Genomic DNA, 24,353 nt, shown 5'->3' on the forward strand with positions numbered 1-24,353 from the left:
ACTTCATCCGGGAGCATATCAAGCGTGGGGAGATTGACCTCATCTACCTCAACACTAATGAACAGCTTGCAGATATCTTCACAAAACCTTTGAATGAAGCAAGGTTCCGCGAGTTAAGGCATGAACTAAATATCATTGATTTGAGCAATGTACATTGAAACCTGGCACATTCCACCACTCTCATCATTATCTTGTGTTTAGATGTAGGCATGAATTTAGGGGGGGTTTAGTTCTCTCAATGAACTATCCCTCCTCCTATTATGCATAAAAACAATCTAGTCTTTCACATTCGCCATTTTTGATGGTATTTTTGTCACAAAGACGTGTTTTGGTCATGGGTCTAAGGTTAAAATCTTCGCTGTGCCATACCAGTTCACTCAAACATAGGTGGCCTCGGCCACCGCCACCTCTCAATGAGGTCTTTTCCCTTGGTGTTTATTTTCATTGCATCTTTTTTGCCTCTCTTAAAGTTTTAGGTGTGGAATCCCTCAAGGTGTGTATTCCTTGTTGTGTGGCCCTTCTCAGTCACCTTGAAACTTCCCCACCATACTCCCTTGCCTGCTCTCTGTCCCAAGCCTTCCTCACCCCTCAAACCCTCTCCATTCCATTGTACGCATTGTTTCTCTGTGGTGGAGACTCAGGCAGGGCGGTACAACCGGTGGCTCAAGCGGTACAACCGCTAATCCCCGTTGGCCCCTCTCCAGCGGTACAACCGGCGATAATTAGCGGTTCTACCACTAACTTCCAGGCTGTACTGGACCGGTACAACCGGTGCGGCAACCGGCGCTTAAAAGGGAGGACCAGGCCGAAGGGGTACTCAGTTTCCCCTTTGTGCCCAACTTCTCCCCTCGGTGCCCTCGTCGCCTACCGCCGTCTCCACCACGCCGGCGTGCCTCCGGCGCCCCAGATCTGGTGCCCCCCCCTCGAATTCACTCCGTGAGGCCCTCCCTTCCCTGATCTCCTCCAGTGGAGGCCGGTAATGCCCTTCCTCCTTGTTTTTGGATCCTCCTCCTTGGATCTACTTCCTCGTAGGGCATTGCTAGGTTCCCGCGTTTGTTATGGATAAACTATTGATAGGAGGAGATCCTATCTATAATTCCTATTAGTTATGCTTTAGAACCTAGAATCACTGGCATCGGTCTCAGATCCGGATGAACCGGTCTCCCTCAAACTGCGGTACAACCGCCCCTATGACCGATACAACCGGCCTGCCTGGTTCCGATGCTACTGCTTCTTTGTTTTACTTTGCATAACTAATATATTCTTGTTTTTGCGTACAATCCTCTCATCTTTTCTGGGTTTCTTTGTGTGTGTTTTTTTGGTGTGTGTCTGCAGAAGGCTCTGGTTCTCGCTCTGCTCCTCGGAAGAACTCCAAGAAGCGTGCTCGCAGGTGTAGGCTCATGGATGATTCTGAGCACGAGGAAGTGATGATACCTACCAATCCCTCTCGCCATGCAAAAAGCCTTGGCCGCCAAGCAGAAATCTGCCAAGCCAGTGCACAAATGGAAGCAAGCTGATTGGGAGCAGGTTCGCTTTCAGAATCCATATTTGGCTCCCATTGTTCCCTCCTGGACAACCCCCCAGTTCCGGAATGCACTCCAGATACGCATTGTGCATGAGCTCTATGACTATCACAAGAACAAGTTTGCCAAGCAGTGGACCATTGACATTGAGCATTGGAAGAATAACATGGACTACTTTGGAGAAGCTTATACTCTGTGTGACGAATTTGACCTGCTCAAGCTCATGACACTCAATTGTCCCTTTGATGTGCAGCTCACTCACCAGTTCTATGCAACGGTTCACTTTGGCACTGATGACGCTCGCACACTTACCTTCATGTGTCGTGATGAGCTTTTTGAGGTCCCGTGGCGTGCCTTCCTGCAATGCTCTTGGGTATGATGATGCTGGTCTCACCGGGAATGGCAGCATTCGTCCTCATGATCGGCCCCATCCAATGGATAAGGTGAAGCTTGCTCCCTTATACATTCCCGGGCGTGGGATTGCTGGCTCCTCTAAGGACCTGCTGCCGGTATATGATATTCTGCAGTGTTTTCCGGAATGTTCTCCTACCCAAGGTGGGCAATCAAGATGAGATTCATGGTTACTTTGTTGATCTACTTGTTGTTATGAAGGAGATGACTGGCACTGGGGCCACATTTGATGCTTCAAAATGGTTATGGGAGGAGCTCTACTCCACAGTTCACTACAAATTGGTCCCCAAGTATGCTCCATTCATTATGTGCTTCCTCAACTCTATGTGGGCAATTCGGAGGCCTAGCGAGCCTCTCCCTTCTCCCGAGAATCTCACTGAGCATGAGGTCAAGCAACTCCGGAAGAAGAAGCATGCTGCTCCTCGCTTCCCCGATGATGCACCTGAGGATGTCTTTGCTACTTCCAGTGACACTGACTTTTAGCTTCAGCCCTCTTGGGTATCCAAGTTCTCAGATAAGTTGAAGAAGACCTTCTGCCTCCAAGCTCATGTTCAGCAGAAGCTATATGAAGCCCATGTCAACGAGAAGCTTGCTCGGCGCCGACAGATTCAGATTATGAGGGCTCTCAAGCTTGAGGCTGTCAGTGGTTCCCAGAAGTCCATCACCACTAAGGAGAAGTGGATCTATGGTCATAGCTCCTGGACAGATGATGAGGTCTCGGGTCAGCCTGCTACCTCTTTTGCTACTGCAGCTTCGGAGGAGTCTGATAGTGATGATGGTGCTGATGATGAGTCTGCTAGTGGTGATGGTGATGATGATTCCGAGGAGTCTGGCGGATCTGATGAGCTTTACTGAGCACCGGGGCGCTAGCATCGCTCTTTTCTTTTTGGGTGTCCTGATGCCAAAGGGGGAGAGAGCTATAGCTTGACGAGATTTGCATGGGGGGCTTTGCAGTCATTTCGTCGTATCTTTCGTGTTGTTTTCCAAATTGAACTCTTATTTGCTTGTTAGTTGGTCATGGTGAATTAACAACACTGGATTTGGAGAGATAGAAGCCATGTTGTGCTCTAGTCTAGGCCTTCGTTAGAAAATCCGCCAACTATAACTCGGAAGACACATACGGAAGAGCAATAACCTGATCTTGTACACAAGCATGCACATAAAAAGCATCAACACCTATATGCTTGGTGAGCTCATGCTTCACAGGATCGTGCGCAATGCTAATAGCACCTGTACTGTCAGATAATAGCAGAGTAGGTGTAGTGACAGTCTGACAGAAACACCAAAATCCTGAAGTAACCATCGTAACCAAGTCACATCTGTTATCAAAAGAGCCATAGCTCGTAACTCGGCCTCTGCACTGGAACGGGAAACTGCAGTCTATTTCTTCATCTTCCAGGCAATGAGAGAACCACCAAGAAAAACACAGTAAGCAGAAAGTGAACGGCGATCTGAGGGATCACTAGCCCACTTAGCATCCGAATAGACCTGAAGTTGTAAAGAACTGGAGCGAGGAAAGAACAGAGGTGGGAGCGGAGACAAACTGGAGCGAGGAAAGATATCGGAGAACACGAAGGAGGTGACTATTGAACCGAGGTGGGAGCGGAGACAAACTGACTCAGAATATGAACCGGATAAGAGATATCCGGACGAGTGACAGCTAGATAGACAATGTAAGGGCATTCTCCTGCTTAAGTGTTTTGGTGATGATGACAACTCACTATGTTATCTAACCGGGTGTCAAGTATGCAGGTATCATTTGTTAAGACACAAGACGGTTAGGCATTCCCTCCAAACGGAAAAGATCGAAGACGTGTTCCCTATGTGTTTATTCTCTTTGGTCATAGGGATCCCATACTATTAAGAGGGAATCCACATTAGAAGTCTATGGGTGAATCAATTCTTCTCTAACATTGTTGCACCCATCGTGTTCCATCGCATCATTAAGAGAGACGAACCCCAGTTTTTCTATACTGACCGGTTGTACCGATGCTATGGCGGTTGTACCGCTCAGTTGTTGGGCGGTTGTACCGGTCCATCACCGGACACAGTTCTATTTCACTGCGGTTGTTGGGTGGTGGTGGTCCGTTTGTACCGCTATATTAATTATAGCCGGTACTACCGGTATTCCAAGCGGTTGTACCGCTTGGGACTTAGCCACGCCCAGCCGCCATGGCTGGTGACACCTCTGAGCCAACTTCCTGTTTTGGCCCGGTTGTAGGGCGGTGGTTGACCGGTTGTTCCGCTAATATAGGAACACCGGTTGTACCGGCCCGACAACCGGTTGTACTGCCCAATGCGATTTTTGATATAACGATTAGAAATCGGGGGGGGGGGGGGGGGGAGGGGGCTATATAAGGGGGGTTTTCTTCTTCCTCCCCTTTATCTCTTACCTCTCTCTCTCCTCCATTGATGCACTGAAGCTTTCTTGCCCGACCTCTCTCCCTAGCCACCCAAACTTGATGTCTTCCTAGGGACTGAAGGAGGAGACCTAGATCTACACTTCCACCAAAGGAAAATTGATTCCCCCAAGTTCTTGTGTGGATTTTGTTACTCTTGGGTGTTTGAGCACCCTAGATGGAAGAGGTCACCTCGGAGCAACATTCCATTGTGGTGAAGCTCCGTGGTTTTGTTGGGACTTGGGAGCCTCCAATTAAGTTGTGGAGAGAGCCCCAACCTTGTTGTAAAGGTCCGGCTGCCACCTTCAAGGGCATCACTTAGTGGATTCACGGCACCTCTCATTGTTTGAGGGCGTGAGGAGAATACGGTGGCCTTAGTGGCATCTTGGAGAGCATTGTGCCTTCACACCCCTCCAACGGAGACGTACTTCCCTTTAAAGGGAAAAACTTCGGGAACACATCCTCGTCGTCATCGGTTCCACTTGTGGTTATTTCTTACCTTTACTTGTATTTACTCTTTGCTTATTATTGTTGTTGTTAGCATCATATAGGTTGCTCACCTAGTTGCATATCTAGACAACCTATTTGGTGCTAAACCTAAATTGTTTAAAGAAAAGCTTACAATTTGTTAGTTGCCTATTCAACCCCCCCCCCCCCCCTCTCCTCTAGTCAACCATATCGACCCTTTAAGACAAAACTGCCAACAAGATGACGATAACGCGTCGGATCAGGCAGGGGGTCACCATCAGTATCTCGGAGGTGAACATTGAACTCCATGGGAGTCTCAACAATGCGATCGTCAGTAAGAGCAGCACGAGCAAGAAGAACCTGGTTATACTTTTCCTTGGGATATAAAGAAGCCATCAGAGGTAGAAGAGACTTCAATCTTAAGAAAGTAGCGAAGAGGTCCAAGATCGGACATAAGAAACTGCTCACTAAGACTAGCCTTTAAAAAGGCAATATACTCGGGGTCGTCACAAGTGATGATCATGTCATCAACATAGACAAGAAGAAGAGTCCGACCACGAGGAGAAAGGTGGACAAACAATGCCGGATCATGAGCACTCGCTGAAAAACCAACGGCAGTCACCACAGAGGCAAAACGCTCAAACCAGGCACGGGGGGCTTGCTTAAGGCCATAGAGAGAGCGACGAAGACGACATACCATGCCATTAGGAACAGAATACCCAGGTGGTGGCTACATGTACACCTCCTCACGCAGCTCACCATTAAGAAAGGCATTCTTAACATCATGCTGAGATACAGACCAATGGCGTGCAGAGGCCACGGTAAGAAGTGTACGAATAGTGGTCATATGGGCCACAGGAGCAAAAGTCTCGTCGTAATCACGACCATGCTCATGCTGAAAGCCACGAGCCACAAGACGAGCTTTGTAACGCTCAAGAGAACCATCGGAGCGAGTCTTAACCTTGTAGACCCACTTACAAGTGATGGGATGGACACCTGGAGGCGGAAGAGAGGCAGCGATCATCATCGCACGAGCCGTCCCAAGAAGATGATGATGCTTGCGCTCAGCCACGCCATTCTGAGCATGAGCACCAGGACAAGAGAACTGAGCAAGAGTACCCTGCTTGGCAAGAAAATCACGTAACATCTTGGAGATATACTCTCCAACAGAGTCAGCACAGTACACACGAGTAGAAAACTGAGTGTGAACCATGACAGCAAAACGCTTATAGATAGATAAGACCTCACTACAAGAAGACATGAAATATATCCACGTGTGTCGAGAGAAATCATCTATGAAGAGAACATAGTAGCGATGGCCCCCCTTCGAAGCAAAGGGAGCTGGACCCCAAACATCAAAGTGAACAAGGTCAAAAGGACGCTGAGACACAGTCTCCCTATGAGGATAAGGTAACTGAACCTGTTTACCAAGCCGACAACCCTGACAGTCTAAAGACACACTGCCGGAGACGGATTCAAGAAGACCACGTCGAACTAAGGATGAGAGACGAGAGCCACATAAGTGACCCAGACGATGATGCCACTACTGAAAAGAGCTGGTAGACAGGGCAACAGATGTGGAGAGACTGGCGACGGTGGCAACGGATGGAAGGTGAAGCTAGTCAAGCTCCCAGAGACCCTGAGAGTCACGACTCCGAGGGCCAGCACCAAGAAGAGCACCAGTGTGACAGTCCGAACGGAACATGAGTCAAAGTCAAGAATGACCCTGCAACCAGAGTCAACAATCTGACCACCAGAAATGACCTGCATGGTAAGCTAAGGAACATTAGCAACATCAGGAACATGAAAGGATGAAGTGCTAAGAGTGCCTCGGCCAGTAACCGGGAGAGAGGTACCATCAGCAGTAAGAACATGAACAGGAGACCCGAGGGGTCAAGTAGATGACGGAGTGGGTGAATCATGAGTCATATGAAAAGACGCTCCAGTATCAAGAATCCTTGGAGACGTACCTGCTTGTGTAGAAGGTGGTCTCACAATGCCAGAAGAGTCCGTAGCAGAACCAACAGAAACTGTCGATGAAGAACCAGAAGATGAAGCTAGCAGGCATCGAAATCGCCCAATCTCCTGCTCGGTCAGGGGTGCAACTGAAGATGTCGATGTAGATGCACTCGACAACAGAGAGTCGGAGGCAATCAGCAGGGCGCGACTAATCTCCTCCTCAGTGAAGTACATAGCTGAAGTAGGTGACGTAGTGGCGCCGGGAGAGAAGCGGCAACCACCACCGGTGGAAGCCGTGAAGTGTGGCGATGTAGCATGACCAGTATCGTCTACAAAGGCCGGTGGTGAAGACGAGGCCGTATGCAGACAAGCACCAAGCGCCAAGGGAAGACGCGTGTGCGAAGCACGGTCGATGGAGTCATATGCACCAGTACAACCATTGAAAGTCGCGAGAGGTGTCGGGGAAGAGCGACATCCACCGGCTTAAGTCGCGAGAGGGGTCGATGTAGAGCGACAATCATCATATGTGGAGCTCATAGGAGGAGCAGCGGTAGAGCTACCAGCACAGCTTGTGGAAGACGTCGAAGGGAACGGCGGTACGATTGAACGAGTATCAAGCGTCGAGGAACGACCCAGATGCGAGACGGAAGTAGTTAAGAAAACACCGTCAGGAGTCACCGGGCAGCAAGGGACATGCAAACCCGACGAAAACATCTCTTCTCTCTCTCTCTCTCTCTCTTTTATTTTTTTATTTTTTTATTCTTTTTTTACTAAGTACATGCACCCAACGGCCTTATCCAGAATCAGAAGCGGCCTGGGCACTCAATCCAGAGACGAGCCCGAAGAGGAGCGAGAGCCACAGCCGCAGGGGCGGGATCCCGCGAGTGGCGGCGAGATCAGCAACGGGTGGGCAGCGCGGGAGACCAGCGCAGGTGGCGGCGAGCTCCAGCGAGGGCGGCAACCGGCGGCTGCAATCCAGAGTAGGGCGACGGCCAGTGGCGGCAGGAATCGACGGCGGGACGGGACAATAGCCGTGCTCGAGCAGAAGATAATGGGGTGGGGCGATCCGATCCAGGCTTGAGCGAAGACAGCCACACCTGGACTCGATCCAGAGAAGGACCCACGGGCGGGCGTGCTGGCGACGGGATCCGACGAGACGGAGGAGCCGAGCGTGGCATGACCTGCAGGGGGAAAAGAGCAGGCGTTGAGGGCTAGCAGCGACGAGCGACGGCCACGGAGGAGCGGCGGCGCAAGACGGATCAACAACACGAGTTGCAACGTGCAAAAAATTGACCTAGCTCTAATACCATGTTAGGAAAATATGCAACTTGTATTTCCAGGAGGCCATAGGCCAGTATATATACATGTACAGGTGTGTGGAATATGCAGGAAACCCCTTATACAATAGGGTAAATACGAAAGGTTACATGGCTATAGATATAATACTCTAACAAATACAACAGGTTCTTCCAGATAAATTATGCATCATATAAACAGATATATAGACCATTCTGGACTTACCCATCTTCATCCCAGGATCGCAAGATACGAAACCGTCGTGAACCTTCCACCTATGAACAAAAGAATTATTCACCCTCTGATAATAGCTTCAATTTTAAAATTTAATTGTTTTTGACAAGTGAATAAGAAAAGAGGCCAAACCCTCAAACTGATCAATATTGAGAAAAGTCCACATTACAACCCTGAACTAGGACCATGAGTCTAGGCCGAAGGTGGCATTGATATAACAAAGGTGGGTCCTTCTCTCTAAACCGAAGGACCATGAGTCTAGGCCGAAGGTGGCATTGCAGGCGCGCTTGTTGGAGGTGCAGAAAAGACCCCGTGACTCCGCATGGACCAGCGGCAACACGACAACTAGAAGCGGGACGAAAGCGCGTCAGAGCACCGAGAGCGGCGGCGGTTGTGCTGGCAACACGGAGCCTGAGGTGTCGTGGTACGGTTCGGGCCGGTCATATACGCGTCATGAGTGATAGGAGGCTACCGACGGGCTTAACCATGGGAGATGTGGGGCACGGGAGGAAGGGGTGCAGGCATGCATCCAATGCACTCCGCGCCTTGAAAGTTCACCGGGATCTCCCTCAACAAGGCGCCAAGGCCACACCTTTTCCCTCAATCAATTTGACCGGAAGAGCACACCTCGCTCGCCTCCAACCACAGTCGCCCATTCCAATCTTCGTCGGTACTGAGTGATTGCCTGCGCACCCAAGCCCCTCCTCTAACCTCTATGGATCACCTATGGCCATAGTTTTTGCAGGAAGAATCCACGCGCGCGCCGTTGGGGTTGTGGTGGCGAGGGGCTCGGGCTCAGATGCAAGCACAAGAGAGAGGTCGGCGGCTGCAGCGCCGCCATTCGATGGTCGCCACCAGGGATGGAGGTTGGAGCGGCATGCTCAACGGCAGTGTGTAGAGCTTCTCTTGGTCGGGCATCGTTGAATTACAGAGAAAGCCTACCCAAACCGCTTAGTTGGCATGGCCCCCGTTAGGAAGTATTAGTATTGGTCTAGGAGTCCTTATTATATTATGTTTCCTTTCCTTGCACCTCAAGTCTTGTGTAATATATCTTTACCAAATAATAAAGCAAATAATGCTTTTGCCGGTTCACCGTCGCGGCCTTTTTGCAAAAATAAAAACTTTTGTTTCTCATAAATCAACCCGCACTCCTTTATTTAGTTCAAAAACGTTTCGCTTTTACAAAATCACCCCACCACGCGGCGTCTTCTTATCCAGAGACCAAACGCGTCAAGAGACCAGACGCGCCTGCCGCCAGCAACTCAGCTCTCTCCACGCGGCGAGGTGGAGCAGGGGTAGAGGCGACCATGCGGCGAGGTGAAGGATGGGCAGACTCAGGCAGGTCGAGGACGAGGCCTTGGCGGGGTCAGGTGCAGGTCGTTGGCAGCTGGCGCTCCACTGGCAGGGTCAAGGAAGAAGGGAGTCGGTGCTCCGGTGGCCAAAGGTGGGTCGCGGCTGCGCGGAGCCTCAAATGGACACAAGGTGGAGCAGGGACAGAGGCGACGACGCGGCGAGGTGAAGCAAGGGCAGACTCAGACAGGTCGGGGACGAGGCCTTGGCGGGGTCAGGCGCGAGGCGGATGAAATGCTCGAGCTGCAAAGCTGCGGTTGGGGGGCAAAGGGTGGCACAGCCGCTGGATGGGACTTGGTGCAGGTCTTCAATGAGATGGGGTTGGCGTGGAGGGGGTCTGGACTTCCGTGACTCCTTGGCCGGCGGCGCTCGGGCATCGGGCGACCATGGTCGTCTCTCTGCGGAAAAATAATAGACAGCATGAGCTCTTAGAGAAAAGAAGCACGGGAGAGAGAAGAGAGATGGGGGAAGAAGGGGAGGGCTCACAGACGACGCGGAGGAGGACGCGCGACTGAGGAAGCAGCAGGTCGTCGTCGTCCATTTCACCCAACGCGCAGCTTCTCCCGGCACGGACGCCGCTTCTCCCGGCACGGAACAGCCGTAGGGGCGCTCACTTCTCCTGGAGTCCTGCGACAAAGGGAGGTGGGAGAGCGAGAATTCCTTGGCTGGATGAGGGGGGAAGGAAGAAGAGAAAGGAGTGGTGGTGGAGGAGCAAGGCAATGAGAGAATGCGGCTCGACGAGGCCTGTGTCCTCTCTCAGTCAACGCGAGCCGCGAGCAAAGGAAGAAGCGAGAATGAGTGGTGCAGGATCGGTTGGACCTCTGGGCATGGCGTAGGTGGCGAAGGCTGGGTGGTCCGAATTGGGTCAGAGGTGAGACTACTGGCCTGATACGGAGCACAGGGCCGGCGACTGGGGCGGTCGGCCAGATCAAGCTAACGACAGAGGAGCTCCAAGGCGCCAGCCATGGCGTCCTCTGGGCTCCTCGCTGATTAGGGGGAGTTGCCCTGACCAGCCACCACGGCCCCGCGCAAGTGTTGCTGTTCTGACTGGGTTGAATGGAGAAGGGGAAGAGGACCAGCGATGGGTGGAGAAATGGCGATCTGGATAAGAGAAGGAGAGAAGTGGCGATGAGATAAGACAAGCACTGGGAGGTCAATGTGTTTCTTTAATGAATGAAATGAAATTGGTCTTGTACAGGCTAGAATCTACTAGATGCACGCGTGCTATCACAGATTGTTTATTTTCCGAAAGAGCATCGATTATTACTTGATGTTGTTTATTGTTAGTACATTCTCAGATACTCCATCTATCATAAAATAAGTCTCTCAATACAATTTTATACACAATTTTGTACTTATCACGTTTTTAAATATGTCTTTTTAGAAATTTTAATACGGACTATATACATATGTATATAGACATATTTAGAGTGTAGTTCTACTTATTTTGCTCCGTATGTAGTCTAATTTGAAATCTAAAGACTTATATTTAGTAAGGAAGGGAGTGTTATAGTTAGTACAAAGTTGAGACACTTATTTTAAGACGAAGGGAGTATAATAACTAAAAGTGGGTGAAATATTGAAAAGAAATATTTCTTAATGAAGAAGATATTTAAAGCTCGCCGGTACTTGCTAACCATCAAGATATTCTTCAATTCTCGATGTCATCGGTAAGATATGGAGGAGAGAGCGAGGGATGAAGAGTAGAGAGAGTGCGAGAATAGTGCATCTTGCTTGCACCCTGTTTCACCCTGCACGACAGCTGGGAGGGGAAGCACTACCCTCTGTTGTACCATATGTCCCGAAGCTATGCGTACCTAATCTTGATCCTCATCGAGGCCCGATGATAATGTCCATGGAAGTGGTCATGTTGGCGTGGAGGGTATGCTCTTATTGTTGGCGCCAACGTGTCAACAAAAGAGTAGCAAGCATTGTAAATTCTTTACTTTCTGGTCATCGTATTTTTAAAGTGACAAAGCATAAATATGAATTAATGTTAATAGGGATTGCGACATATAAGAATTAATATATTATCTATTTGAAACTGTTACATGTATGCGAATGATGCACAATTATTTCCGCGTCGAAGGAATAGCCGTTGATCGATAAATGGTTACATTTTTGCAATTATCTCTACTATTAAAGGGGAATCTGCCGTCGTCGTGATGGTTCAACCAGCCAGCTCACCGTCACGGCATTTTTGCAATAACGTCCCTGTGGTTTTTAGAATTCAACCCGCAGTCATTTCTAAAGTGGCTAATCTGAGATACTGTTTCGTTTTTGCAGGAAAAAAAGTCCTCATTCATCTCGATGCCCATCCCCATCCGCCGTCTCCCTCCTGCCCCGCCGCGACGCTGGCAGACGACGGCGATACCGGAAGCCACCGGAAGCGACGGCGATGCTGGCATCCAGCGACGACATCGGAAGCCACCGGAAGCCGGCGATAATGGATGGCAAGGATCTGGAGCGGTTGTGATTCCAGATCGAAGCCCCACGTCGACGACGCTCCCAGATCAGCGATGCGACACCCCTGGCTCGTCCTCGTCAATGAAGCACGACGTCCAGCCGGCTTGCGACCAAGGGAGGCCCCGGATCTGCGCTCCCGCAGCTGATGGCGGCCATGACGAGGCTGTAGGGGCGCCCCCATGGCGAGAGAGGGTCTTCCGCTTACATGGCGATCAGCCCGGTTTTCAGGTACCGCGGGCACTCCTCTCCCACTCCTAATCCATCTTCACAGATGATGATGTTTGGTGCAGGGATGGTGCTGCTGGCCTTCAACACCACGGACGAACGGAGGCTGGGGCTTCTCGATTACCTCAATGGAAGCCCAACTAAATTGCTTCCCGTGCTGGACATTGCTTCAAGCTCACCGTTTCGTCAATGCTTCAAATTGATGTCTTGCCGTGTTATGCCGACCTCGTCGGAATATCACCCTTCTGTCGATCTCGCTGGAATCTCGTTATTCTGCCAACCTCATCGGAATCAAGTCTGCCAATGCCTCAGCAAGATCTGTCGTTCCAGGTGCTCGAGCAGTACTAATTTATATTCATGTTGCTAATTTAACATCTGTTTTGGTCGTGCCGATCGATAGTCAATTAGTTTGCGTGTGAACTCAAGCTTTCTTATTTTCATGATTAGCAAAATCATTGCAGATCACTTGTTTGTTGTCTGAACAAAACACATCTCTGAAAATTCAATAGACCCTTGGATCGAGTTTACAACTGTTTCCAAATTTGATTTAGGTCTATAGGCAAGAGCTAAACTGAACCATGCTACTACACAATAGCCAAAAGTTTGACTGATATATATCAGTAATATGGCACTATCTTGACTGGTGAATTCAGAACTGATGCTTGCTACGCACTATTAATTTTCATAGTGATAGGCTTAACGAAATAGTGTATCAGTTGGGTAAAGTAATCCATTGCACTTCCAGGCAAACTTCAGCAATTAGTCAGAATCCAATGTCACCCATGGTAAGTATTGTGGGTGTCCATTAGTACAACCAAAGTACTGTAGCCAGGTACAGTTAGTGCGGACATGTACTGATCAGCGTCGCCTCTGCATCCTAATTTCGTAGAGAACTTGCCACTGATCAGTTATAGTTCTAAAACAACGGTGAAAATCTCACATTTTTTCTTGGCAGAAAACAGTTTACAGAACATAGTCAATTAATGTTTTGTATGAATCAGAGCTTACTAATTAATTCATCCAGAGATAAATTGATTGTAGTTTGACTGTCTGCATCGTTGTTACTTCCTTATTTTATTAATGTTCATTCTGGAATCTGTGCTAAGCAACATACTAGGTTGATTCAGATATTGTAGAACTCTACATTTTATTATATAAAATTATTTCTGTTGTTCTTCAGCTTTGTGGAGAAGTTCATTCGAATCTTTGACTAGCATCCAACCCGAGGAATAAAGGTTAGCAGTCTTACAAGTTTAAAAGTGCGACAGGGGTAGGGATTTTGTAGGGATTTTGTTTTTCTGGTAACACAGTACTTGGTCAGGTTTTAGAGTGTAGCCCCTGGTCTCTTAGTTGTGAAAGCTTTGCTATGTGTTGAAGAAATTATATAGCCGGTGTCTTGGTGAAACTTCCTATGACCCTGTTCGACAGCTCTCCGCTCCGCAGCTCTGCTCCTGGAACGGCCGGAGCAGCACCAAACAAGTCAGCTCCACGCTTTCTTCGTCCCGGAGCGGAGCAGCCTGCATGCCATTTTCTTGGAGCCGCCAAAGTGTTGCTCCGTGTGCTCCCATATTTCACGGAGCTGGTGGATTGCCAAACAGACTCTATTTATGGTTAATAAATCATGCTATTGCTACTTTGTCAAGCGTTCAGCATTCCTACTATGATCCTGTGCTTCTTACTCTTTGTGTATGGCTTGCTGTCGAAACACCAAACTTAACATGTGCTTGATTAATTCAGTCCAGCCTTTGTTTTGTTTTTAACTAACTATTATATGGTTTTCTTGTTATGCTTGGATAATTAAAGTATTCTAAATTGAAATTATCCTGGCTTTTGTATGTAATTCACTTGCATGGAAGGATCAATACAACACTTATGTTCATCACAAAGTATATCCCATACCGCAGATCACTTCTCACAACAAGATTACACCAAAATGAATTAGCATTATTGGGTTTTAATAAACTAAAACAATGTAGCACTGTATCAATATTGTTCTGCTTTCCTAACTTAATAGCAATCTATCATGTTCATGGGACATTTGTTACTTATGAATTCGGATGATGGAGACACCATCTCTTATTTGAATTCTGCATACATGTTTCAATTGGAAATAGTAACCGAGAATGATACGTATGCAGTGATTTACGCCCTTCAGCGTGTGTATAATGTTGTCAGATACTACTTTAGATAAATAACCAATGTATTCTATTCTATGTGTAATTGAAATTTTCGCATGTTTTTAACCATCTGGCAAAGAGGCTCACTGTATGTTTCTTATTATATTTTATTTAACCATCAAGCAAAGAGGCTCATTGGATGTTTCAAAATTTACGTTTCTAGAACATCATTTCTTTTCTTCTGAATCGAGAGGTTCCAAGCCAATATGTTGCCAAACCATTCACTGTGTGTTCGTGGGCAAACTTTTACTTTCGAAGGAGGCGCTGACTATTGCCACTCCTAACCTTCACTTGCAATCAATTCTTGAAGGAAACCATGCAACCTAGCTGTGCCATCCGCATGTGTTAAATTAGTTAATTTCTCCCCTGGCTGGATCGTGCCGAACTCCGCATGTAAAACATTTTCTGTCTAATATATTTTGCACAGAACTCACATACACAGTTATAAGAAACATGATCTCGATGTATCTGAAGTTGTATTAATTTGTGCAGGAGAACAATATATATGTGCTTTCTGAATGTCTGCCTGCACACAATATATTTGTGCAGATGAGTGTGTGCAGAACACTACAATCTGAAGAATTAGCTCTTGCAAAATAGATCATCCACGTGGTTTTTGTGAATGTTTGTGGCACAATCCAAAATTCATAATGCACCAAAGTTATTGGGTTGATGATCTGATCTAAAGCTTTTAAATAATGGATTGTACAAATCAGCAGATTAATTTGTACTCAAGGTCGTGATTCATCCTGAGGGATGCACCCTGTATACTTGCACAATATTGTCTTTCATTTCGCTTTTCTTAGTATTGCACAAGCCTAATATTGTCTTTCGTTTTGCTTTTCTGAATATTGTCTTTCATTTAGGCTGCACAAGCCTAAGCTTTGAATTTAGCATGCTGGAGGCGGTCGAGGCATGTGTGGATGGGAGAGCGTCGGGTACGCACTAGCACAGGAGCTTGGAGGTAAGACGGCTGACAGGAAGGTGGTCGTCGATGAGCAAAGACACTTGCCATGGCGAAGCGGAGGCTGTTGAGGACGTCCGCAACAACGGGCGTGGCTGCTCACTTCAGGGACCCGGCGGTATGTAGGCAGGGCCGCGGGAGCCAGTGAGGTCGACGAGAAAGGACGATGAAGAAATGAGAAGAGGTGGGGAAGGGAACTAGCAGAAGCGATAAGGAGGAGGTCGACCTAGGTTGGGCCTTGGCTGTCGGCCGTTTGATGGGCTCTTACCCACTCTTGGGCTTTGATTAGGCGGTCAGTTTGGGGTAGACGTGAGAGGTTGGCTAATTTGCCTAAAAAATGAAATGCTGGTCGGGTCGAAGGAGGGCGCGATGACGGCGGACTCAGCCAACCCCCCCCCCCCCCTCGCCAGATGCGGTCGCGCCCACCACTCCCGTGGCTGCGACCCAAAGCAATTCGGAGCCCGCCCCACTCCTTGCAGATGCGCCCATCAGCCCTCAGGTAGGTTGTGTCCAACCTGGGCCAAACCCCCACGGGCTGCTTTGCTTCCCCGCCGATCACCATGCTGCGATCGCGTCATCGGCGGCCTGCTGCGACGTGGACGTTGGGAGAATTCCTCTCGGCCGCCACAAAGCACATTAGCGATGTCCTCCCGACCCCAGGAAAGCGCCCACGCCGGCCGGCGCTCAACTTCTCCCCGCACCGGGGCCGTTCCGTGTCCTCCTCCGCGGGGGCTGCCCCCAAGGCCGCTGCACCACCCACGACTGAGCGTCGGGCGCAGGTCCTCCGCACACTTGGCATCGTGGGCGTCAACCAGCAGATCACCGCTGCCGAGATGCAGGCCTACGACGGCATCTTCGCTGCACCCATCCCCCGGTCCGTGCTCGCTGCGATCGCAGCGCTGGTCGATCGCGAGCTGCCACCCCTCCCGGGATCGGCGCCGACCACGAGCACGACGGACGGTGGCCCCATTGCGGCCTAACCGCTGTGTGCAGCACCCCTGTCGAACGTGTTACCATGAATTACGACCTCAAAATTGTAATCTGGAACGCCCGCGGCCTGAATGCGCGCGCTCGTCGTTAGGCCATCCGCTCGCTGATTTGTACCACCGAGGCCTCCATTGTATGCATTCAAGAAACTAAAATGGAGTTGATCTGCTCGTCGACCGTCCTTGAGACGCTTGGTTCCGAGTTTGACGAATACGTCTATTTGCCGGCCGCTGGCACCCGCGGTGGCATACTCTTGGCTTGGAAGAGCCGGTCCATCGCCCTTTCCGACCATACGTTCACCACGAACACGCTCTCAGCCAATGTAGCCACGCCCGGCGCCGCCCACTGGTGGCTTACCGTCGTATACGGACCCCGGGCCGATGTGGCGAAGATCGCCTTCCTACAAGAACTGCGCGATGTGCGCGCTGCCTGCCCTGGACCTTGGATGCTATGCGGGGACTTCAACCTGATCTATCGCGTGGAGGACAAGAACAACCGCAACCTCAACCGCCGCATGATGGGCAAGTTTCGCCGCCTGATCGATGTCCTCGCGCTCAAAGAGGTATACCTTAACGGCCGCTGTTACACGTGGTCGAACGAGCAATCGCCGCCAACGCTCGTCGATGTCCTCGCGCTCAAAGAGGTATACCTTAACGGCCGCCGTTACACGTGGTCGAACGAGCAATCGCCGCCAACGCTCGTGCGCCTCGACCGCGTCCTATGCACCTCGGACTGGGAAGAGTTGCATGGGGAGTGCCACCTCCGCTGCCTCGCGTCCGTCGTCTCCGACCATAGCCCTCTACTACTGGACTGTTGCCCCCTGCCTCGCGCTCACCGCCGATTCCACTTCGAGCAGTTCTGGCTCCGTCTGGATGGCTTCCAGGACGTGGTGACCATGGCTTGGAACTCCGTTACTCACGTCGATCCCTTCAAGCACATGGTGCTACGCCTCCAGGCCACTGCTAGCGCGCTTACTAGCTGGAGCGCTCGCTCGGTCAGAGGCGTCCGCCTCAAGCTCGCGATCGCGCGGGAGCTGATCTCCAAATTCAACAAGGCGCAAGAAGACCGGGCCCTCACCCCCGACGAGTGCTGGCTGCGCTCCCAGCTGAAGATATCCTACCTCGGGCTAGCCTCGCTCGAGCGCACCATTGCCCGCCAGCGAGCGCGGGTCACCTCGCTGAAGGACGGAGACGCCAACACCTCCTTTTTCCACCGCCAGAGCACCTACCGCAGGCAGAAGAACATGATTCACAACATCAGCATCGACGGTCGCGTGATTTCTAGCCACGGCGACATGGTGGACGCGGCCTTCTCACACTTTGATGGCCTGCTTGGCACCGCCGTCGACCGCGAGTGCTCGCTCCACCTTGACGAGCTCATTGAGCCCGCCGACGACCTCCTCGTCCTCGAGGAGCCGTTCGCCTCCAAGGAAATCTGGCACGCTGTACAACGCCTGCCCGCGCACAAGGCTCCACTGCAGAATTTCTGCGCGCTTGATGGCACACGGTGCGGCAAGACTGGGTGGATGTCTTCCAGCAGCTCTACGACATGCGCGGCCGGGGTTTCGCCCACCTTAACCAGGCGCTGCTCACCTTGCTCCCCAAGCGTGCCGACGCCACCACCTTCGGGGACTACAGGCCGATCAGCCTTATTCATCTCGTCGCCAAGGTGTTCGCCAAAGTGCTCTCACTCCACCTAGGCCCATAGCTGGATCGCCTCGTCAGCCCCAACCAGAATGCATTCATCCCCGGGCGCAGCCTACATGACAACTTCGTCCTCGTCAAGCAATCTGCGCGACTACTCCATCAGCTCAAAGCCCCACGTGCCCTCCTTAAGCTGGACTTGTCGAAAGCATTTGACTCGATCTCCTAGCCTTTCGTCTTCGAGGTGATGCAGCGCTACGGCTTTGGCGCTCGCTTCCGAGCATGGATGGCCATCCTGCTATCTTCAGCAAGCACTAGGGTGCTGCTCAATGGCGACCCGGGCCCCCCCATTTGGCATGTTCGAGGCTTCCGGCAGGGCGACCCGCTGGCCCCGCAGCTCTTCGTCCTCGCCGTCGACGTCCTCAGCCGGCTCGTCAATCGGGCCACCTCGCTGGGTATCTTGCAGCAGCTCCACCCGCGGCGCACGGTGTCGGCGATCTCGTTGTACGTAGACGACGTCGTGTTGTTCTGCCATCCATCACCGGCTGAGATCACCGCAGTCAAGGGTATCCTGCACCTCTTCGGCCGCGCCTCCGGACTCCACGTCAACTTCGCCAAGAGCACGGCGACCCTCATTCATTGCGACGAGGATGCGGCAACCGCTGTAGTACAGCTGCTCGGCTGTCCCATCGCCGAGCTCCCGGTCACCTACCAGGGAATTCCACTCACGATCCGGCAACCGACGGCGGCGCAGCTGCAGCCCCTGGTGGACAAGGTGCGGGGCCAACTGCCGTCTTGGAAGGCCTGGCTCATGAACAAGGCTGGGCGCCTCGCGATGGTGAAATCCGGGTTGGCAAGGTGCGGGGCCAACTGCCGTCTTCGAACGCACCGGGTTGGCACTCCGCCTGCGATGGCTATGGCTCAGCCGCACCGACCAGAACAGAGCATGGAGTGGGCTCGACCTGCAGTTCTCGGCGGATGAACTTGCCCTGTTCTTCGCCTGCACCACTATGACCCTGGGGAACGGCCTCTCGGCCCTCTTCTGGGACGACCGCTGGATCGACGGCCGATCCGTCGGCGAGATAGCACCGCGGCTCCTCGCCTGCATCCCCACGCGCAAGAGGAAGGCGCGGGCCGTCACGGAAGGGCTTAATGCCAGTGCTTGGGCTCGCGACATCGAGGGCACTCTCGGCGTCCACGAGATTGGCCAGTACATCCGCCTATGGAACGCCATTGAGCACACCATCCTGCTCAACACGCCCGACCAGCTCACCTGGAAGTGGACCAGGAATGGATCGTTGAATAAGCAGGTTTTATTAGTAGAGAAAAAGATTACGAGCTTTTCGAATACAATGAGATCTTCATAAAGTGGATTCTTCACCCGAGAGTTTCTATTTATCACCCAGGGTGCAGAATAGTTTATATAAATAGAGTTTCTATATATATATATAAATATAAATATAGTTTATATATATATATAGATATAGTTTATATAAATAGAGTTTCTATATATATATAAATAGAGTTTATATAAATAGTTTATATAAATATATATAAATATATATATAGAAACTATATTTATCACCCAGGGTGCAGAATAGTTTATTCTTCACCCGAGATAATCTTACGATCAATTTACAAATAAATTACATTTGAAATACAAATAGTTACATTTATATTGAATCACTACGTAAAATTTGACAAAAGAAACAATAATATAGGTCACAAGATCAGAAAAAATTGAATTTTTTGTATTTTTTGCACTATTTTTGTATGTTCTTAATTTTACTTGACATAAAATATTTTTATGGTGATTATATTTTTTTACGGTCTCTTTTTACATATAAAATAAGGCAAAATTTACGGAACGTAAAATTACGGTGCAATGATGTTAAAATAAGGGGGGTGAAGAATAACTATTCCTCACCCAGGGTGACGAATAGGGCGACCCTATATATATATATATATATATATATGCCCTTCGGCCTTTCAACAGAGATAAGTTTCATAACATGGTATTAGGGCCCTAGTTTTTTTTTCCACGCGCAACTCGTGCTATTCCGATCCAATCTCACGTGCGCCCGTTGCTTTCTTTTCCGGCCACCGCTGCCTACCCGTCCGTCTACACCACAGCGCCGCAGCTTCTCATGTGCCACTCGCCTGATCCGCCTGCGAACCTCTCCCGCGTGACTGTCCGTGAAGGCGTGAAGCCTGTGCGCGTGCCCAGCTCATCTCCTCTGGCAGCTCCGTGTGTGACTCTACTACTGCTACAAGCAACGTACGTGAGGGCCCTGATCTGCTTGTTCGTGTGCGTCTGTTGCTGCTCGGCTGCTGCTACAAACCACATGAGGGCCCTGTTCTGCTCGCTTGTGTGATTTTCGCTATAAAATTTAAGAGGAAAGAAAGAAGACTGGTATTATGTCTTCTTCGTCAGGCTACGCCATCATCACCCGTTGCTCGGTGATTTCTTATTGTACCGCTATACTAAATTCGTTGGCTTCTTTCACATTCATATGCGTGTCCGCCACACCCGGTTCCTCCAGTGGCTACTCCGCCAACGCCATCGGTTCTTGCTGCGGATGCTCCTTAGCCTGGGATGCAGCTAAGCTTGCGGATAAGTCTGGAACTCGTGCTTGCAGGAGAGAAGCCAGGGGAGAGATCTGGCGGAGAGGAGCTGCTGCTGGGCGCTGTGGTCCTGGAGTCTGCGAGGTGCTACTGTCTATGTTGCTGTGTTGTCTCGCTGCTGGTACTGCTGTGTGTGTGGCAGAGAAAGAGGAAGGAGGCGAGTTGCTGTTGCTGTTTGAGGAGAAGGAGGCTGCTGCTGCTGCTTGCACTTGAGGGTGATTTGCTATCTGCTCGATCTACTGTGTTGCTGCTGTGTCTGCTGATTGAAGAAGAGGGATGCTGTTGAGGTTGGTGCTGCTGGCTGTGTTTGGCTGCGGTGAAGTGAGTGATCGGTGGTTGTGTGGCTGCTGGTAGCAGAGGAAGGAGGAGAGAAGAAGCAGAGGTGGAGGCTGTCATGGCAGAAGTTACATCTCTGCTGCAGCAACTTGTGGAGCTCATGGCGGCAAAAAATGCCGAGGGGTCCTCTCCAGCAACAGGCGGCAGAATTGTTGTGCCTCAAGCAGATCGGTTATTCAAGCCTGAGCTCATGCCAAATGATGTCAAGCTGAATAGCGTGAGCAAACTACCCGAACTGGTCGAGGCAGGCCTTGTTGATCTTGAAGACAAAGGGTTTGATGGAGTATGTTCTTGGAACGGTTGAAGAACCGGCTGACAAAGAGAGACCAGAATGGAAGAAGTGGAGTGTTACTGATTCCAGCTATTCCAGTGTCTGTTGAGGCATTCCCAGATGCTTCTGCTGTGTGGAGCATGCTGTCCACGAGGTATTCCGGTAAGGGAAACCTAATGCTCATGTCTCAAACTGAAGAAAAGATCCATGTTGGTCGTCAAGGTGAAAGAAACATGCTCGTGTATGTGAATGATCTGCAACACCTTTGGGCAGATCTGGATGATTGTGATCCCCTTGAGCTTCCTTTTGTGTTAATCCACTCTCATATATAGACATGTCCAGTGTTATCTGTCAATGGTATGAAGTACTTCGTTACGTTCATTGATTTCCATTCTCGGATGACTTAGGTCTATCTTCTGAAACATAAAGATGAAGTGTTTCAGTGTTTCAAAGGTTTTATGCCCTTGTTTAGACTCAAATTAATGTGAAAATTCAAAAACTCAGATCTGACAATTGCACCTAGTATGTTAACAAGGTCATTGGTGCCTTCATGTCAGACAAGGGCATCCTGCATCAAACATCTTGCCCGGACACACATCATCAAAATGGGGTGCCGGAGAGGAAAAATTGCCGCCTGCTAGAGGTGGCCCAAGCACTGATGTTTGTTAAGCTTCATACACTAGCCAACGCAAGCAAAAGTCCGAACTGATGAAAAGGGCTAGTGCAATCCATATATACTGTAACACCACCTCTCACGTGTGACGGGGAAGACAGGTCAACGTGTGCAACCGGAAAAGAGCGACGGCGCGCGAAACTCACGTATGACTCAAGAGGCCTCTACGTGGACACGAAGGGGGGCTACCAGCAATTTTTTAAATAAATTGTGAAAGTCAGGACTTGAACTCAAGACCTTAGCACTAATATCATGTTAAGCTTCATGCACTAGCCAACGCAACCAAAAGTCCGAACTGATGGAAAGGGCTAGTGCAATCCACGTATACAGTAACAATGTTCACCATGAATGTGCCCAAGTTCCTATGAAGTGAAGCTGTCATGATGGCCACCTTCTTGATCAACCGCATGCCATCCCAGGTGACAGGTATGAAATCACCCCGTGAGTTGTTCTCCTAGAAAATAAATTCCCAGCCCCCCCCCCCCAAGGTGTTCAATTGCACTTGTTTGTTCGTGATCATAGGCCATCAGTCAACAAATCAGATCCTCAGCCAGTCAGCTCAGACATATACCAAACATACTACTCCCTCTGTCCCGCAATATAAGATCGTTTTTCAAGCTAACACGCTTAAAAAACAATCTTATATGGGGCATGCTACGCGTCCGCAAGATCAGCCAGGTCGCGAGCCGTCAGATTTGTTGCATCGACCGAGCTGGATATGCCTTCACCACTGCAAGTCTGCAACACAGGTTTTGTTGCAAAATTATTTCTGCAACATAGATCTTGTTGCAGTATTTTTTTGCAGCAACTGTTTTGTTGCACAAAAAAAAAAATGCAACTGGGGTTTCGTTGCAAAAAAAATTGCAACTGAGGTCGTGTTGCAAAAAATTTACGCAATAGATGTTTTGTTGCAAAACATAGACCCGCCGTAGACTATTGCAACACCATATATGTTTCAGAAACATAGTCCCTGTTGCAGAACCAGAACCTCTATGCGGGACGTCACTTGTACGCGTGTCATACAGGAGAGGAGGCGGACGCGGCAACTGCGATCCGTCGAGTGATGGTTAGCTTTTCCCATCTTATATTGTGGGACAGAGGGAGTACCACAATAGCTCAGTTTGGTGTTACCTGTGGCTCTGGTGGTATTATCAGCTGCAAATGCAGTACCTCCGTCTAAGGCTCTACATGAGAAAACTTAGGATGACAGCTTCATTTTCGTAAGGCCGTGGTACTGAAGTAATCACTTTAAATGGTATTGGCGAAATCGAAATGAGGGAAAGAATGCTAAGTTTTTACATGCAACTCCACCAGCTGAGTTGTTGCTGGATAGCAGGTCAACCTGACCTGGCATGGGCAAGTTCTAAATCCTTTGGTTGTCACACTATTGTATTTGGTGGTTTTCTAGGTAGTGAATGTGTGTAATATAAATCTTCAAAAGAAAGGTGTGCACACAAAATGGTTGGTAATCTTGCAAACAGAGCATGAATTTACCTCTAGATAAAAACGTCCATCTGGAAGTGGCTCACACCTACACATTTATGAAGAGGTGAGACTGAAAGTGTTGGCAGAATTTTGACAAAAAAATGAAGAGAACTAGACTCACTCAAGAATTTCCACCTCACAACCACAGTCAGCTACAGTTCCCGTCGCAGAATCAATAGCAACCTGGATTACAGAATCAGTCAATGAATGAACTCTTTAGGCAAGCAGAATATCTCAGATTTGATACTGACCATTCCCATCCGACGATTCCCTTCCATTATCCTCCTTACCTGTTTCAAATGTGGACAAACAAGGTTGTGAATATATTGATACAACACATCCAGACATCCAAGCAGTGTTTTAAAACATAGCAAATAAGAGCATCTCTAGTAGAACCCTCAAATTCTTAAATGTAAAACCAGTTTTAAGGGTTGAGAATTGCCCAATTTTGACACTTTTAAGGGTTGAAAAACAGGGGCAAAGAGTAGAACCCTCAAACCCAACCCTTATAACGGAATATTCCGTTATAAGGGTTGGGTTTGAGGGTTCTACTCTTTGCCCCAACCCCAACCCTTAAAACTGTCATTTGGCATTGCATAATTTTCACTAGAAAAACATAATAAACCTCCAAACAAACACGAAAATAAAGATCATTGATGCATGGTTTAATAGTTTTTACATCACACAATCATCATCTTCCCCCTCTACTCGGCACCATCACCAAAAAATTACACTTGGCGCCATTTCCTAGACCACTTCCACGTCCATCAAGCACCTCCATTGTCGCCGGTGGTGGAGTCTTCTACACCGCCATCGCCACCACAACTCATCGGAGTGTCACCTCGAAGAGTAGAGGACGCA

The 24,353-nt window shown here is 49.5% G+C and overlaps 1 protein-coding gene across 8 annotated transcripts in view; it reads right to left on the reverse strand.

Moving 5' to 3' along the window:
* The window catches only part of LOC123448608 (LON peptidase N-terminal domain and RING finger protein 1), a 64,184-nt gene that overhangs the window by 29,720 nt on the left and 10,111 nt on the right, over positions 1 to 24,353 (reverse strand). For 3 of the 8 annotated variants that reach the window (XM_045125560.1, XM_045125559.1, XM_045125557.1), the window contains exons 10-14: positions 23,744 to 23,782; positions 23,614 to 23,675; positions 23,502 to 23,538; positions 8,282 to 8,331; positions 7,858 to 7,941 (exon numbers count right to left, since the gene is read on the reverse strand). In XM_045125560.1, the coding sequence (XP_044981495.1) occupies positions 7,858 to 7,941; positions 8,282 to 8,331; positions 23,502 to 23,538; positions 23,614 to 23,675; positions 23,744 to 23,782 (272 nt within the window). Of the gene's footprint in view, positions 1 to 7,498; positions 7,942 to 8,281; positions 8,332 to 21,597; positions 21,683 to 23,501; positions 23,539 to 23,613; positions 23,676 to 23,743; positions 23,783 to 24,353 lie in introns of those variants that run through there. The other 5 variants (XM_045125563.1, XR_006631859.1, XM_045125562.1 and 2 more) reach the window with 4 other exon arrangements.

Source organism: Hordeum vulgare, chromosome 4H (assembly GCF_904849725.1).
Source record: "Hordeum vulgare subsp. vulgare chromosome 4H, MorexV3_pseudomolecules_assembly, whole genome shotgun sequence".
Taxonomy (NCBI): Eukaryota; Viridiplantae; Streptophyta; class Magnoliopsida; order Poales; family Poaceae; genus Hordeum; species Hordeum vulgare.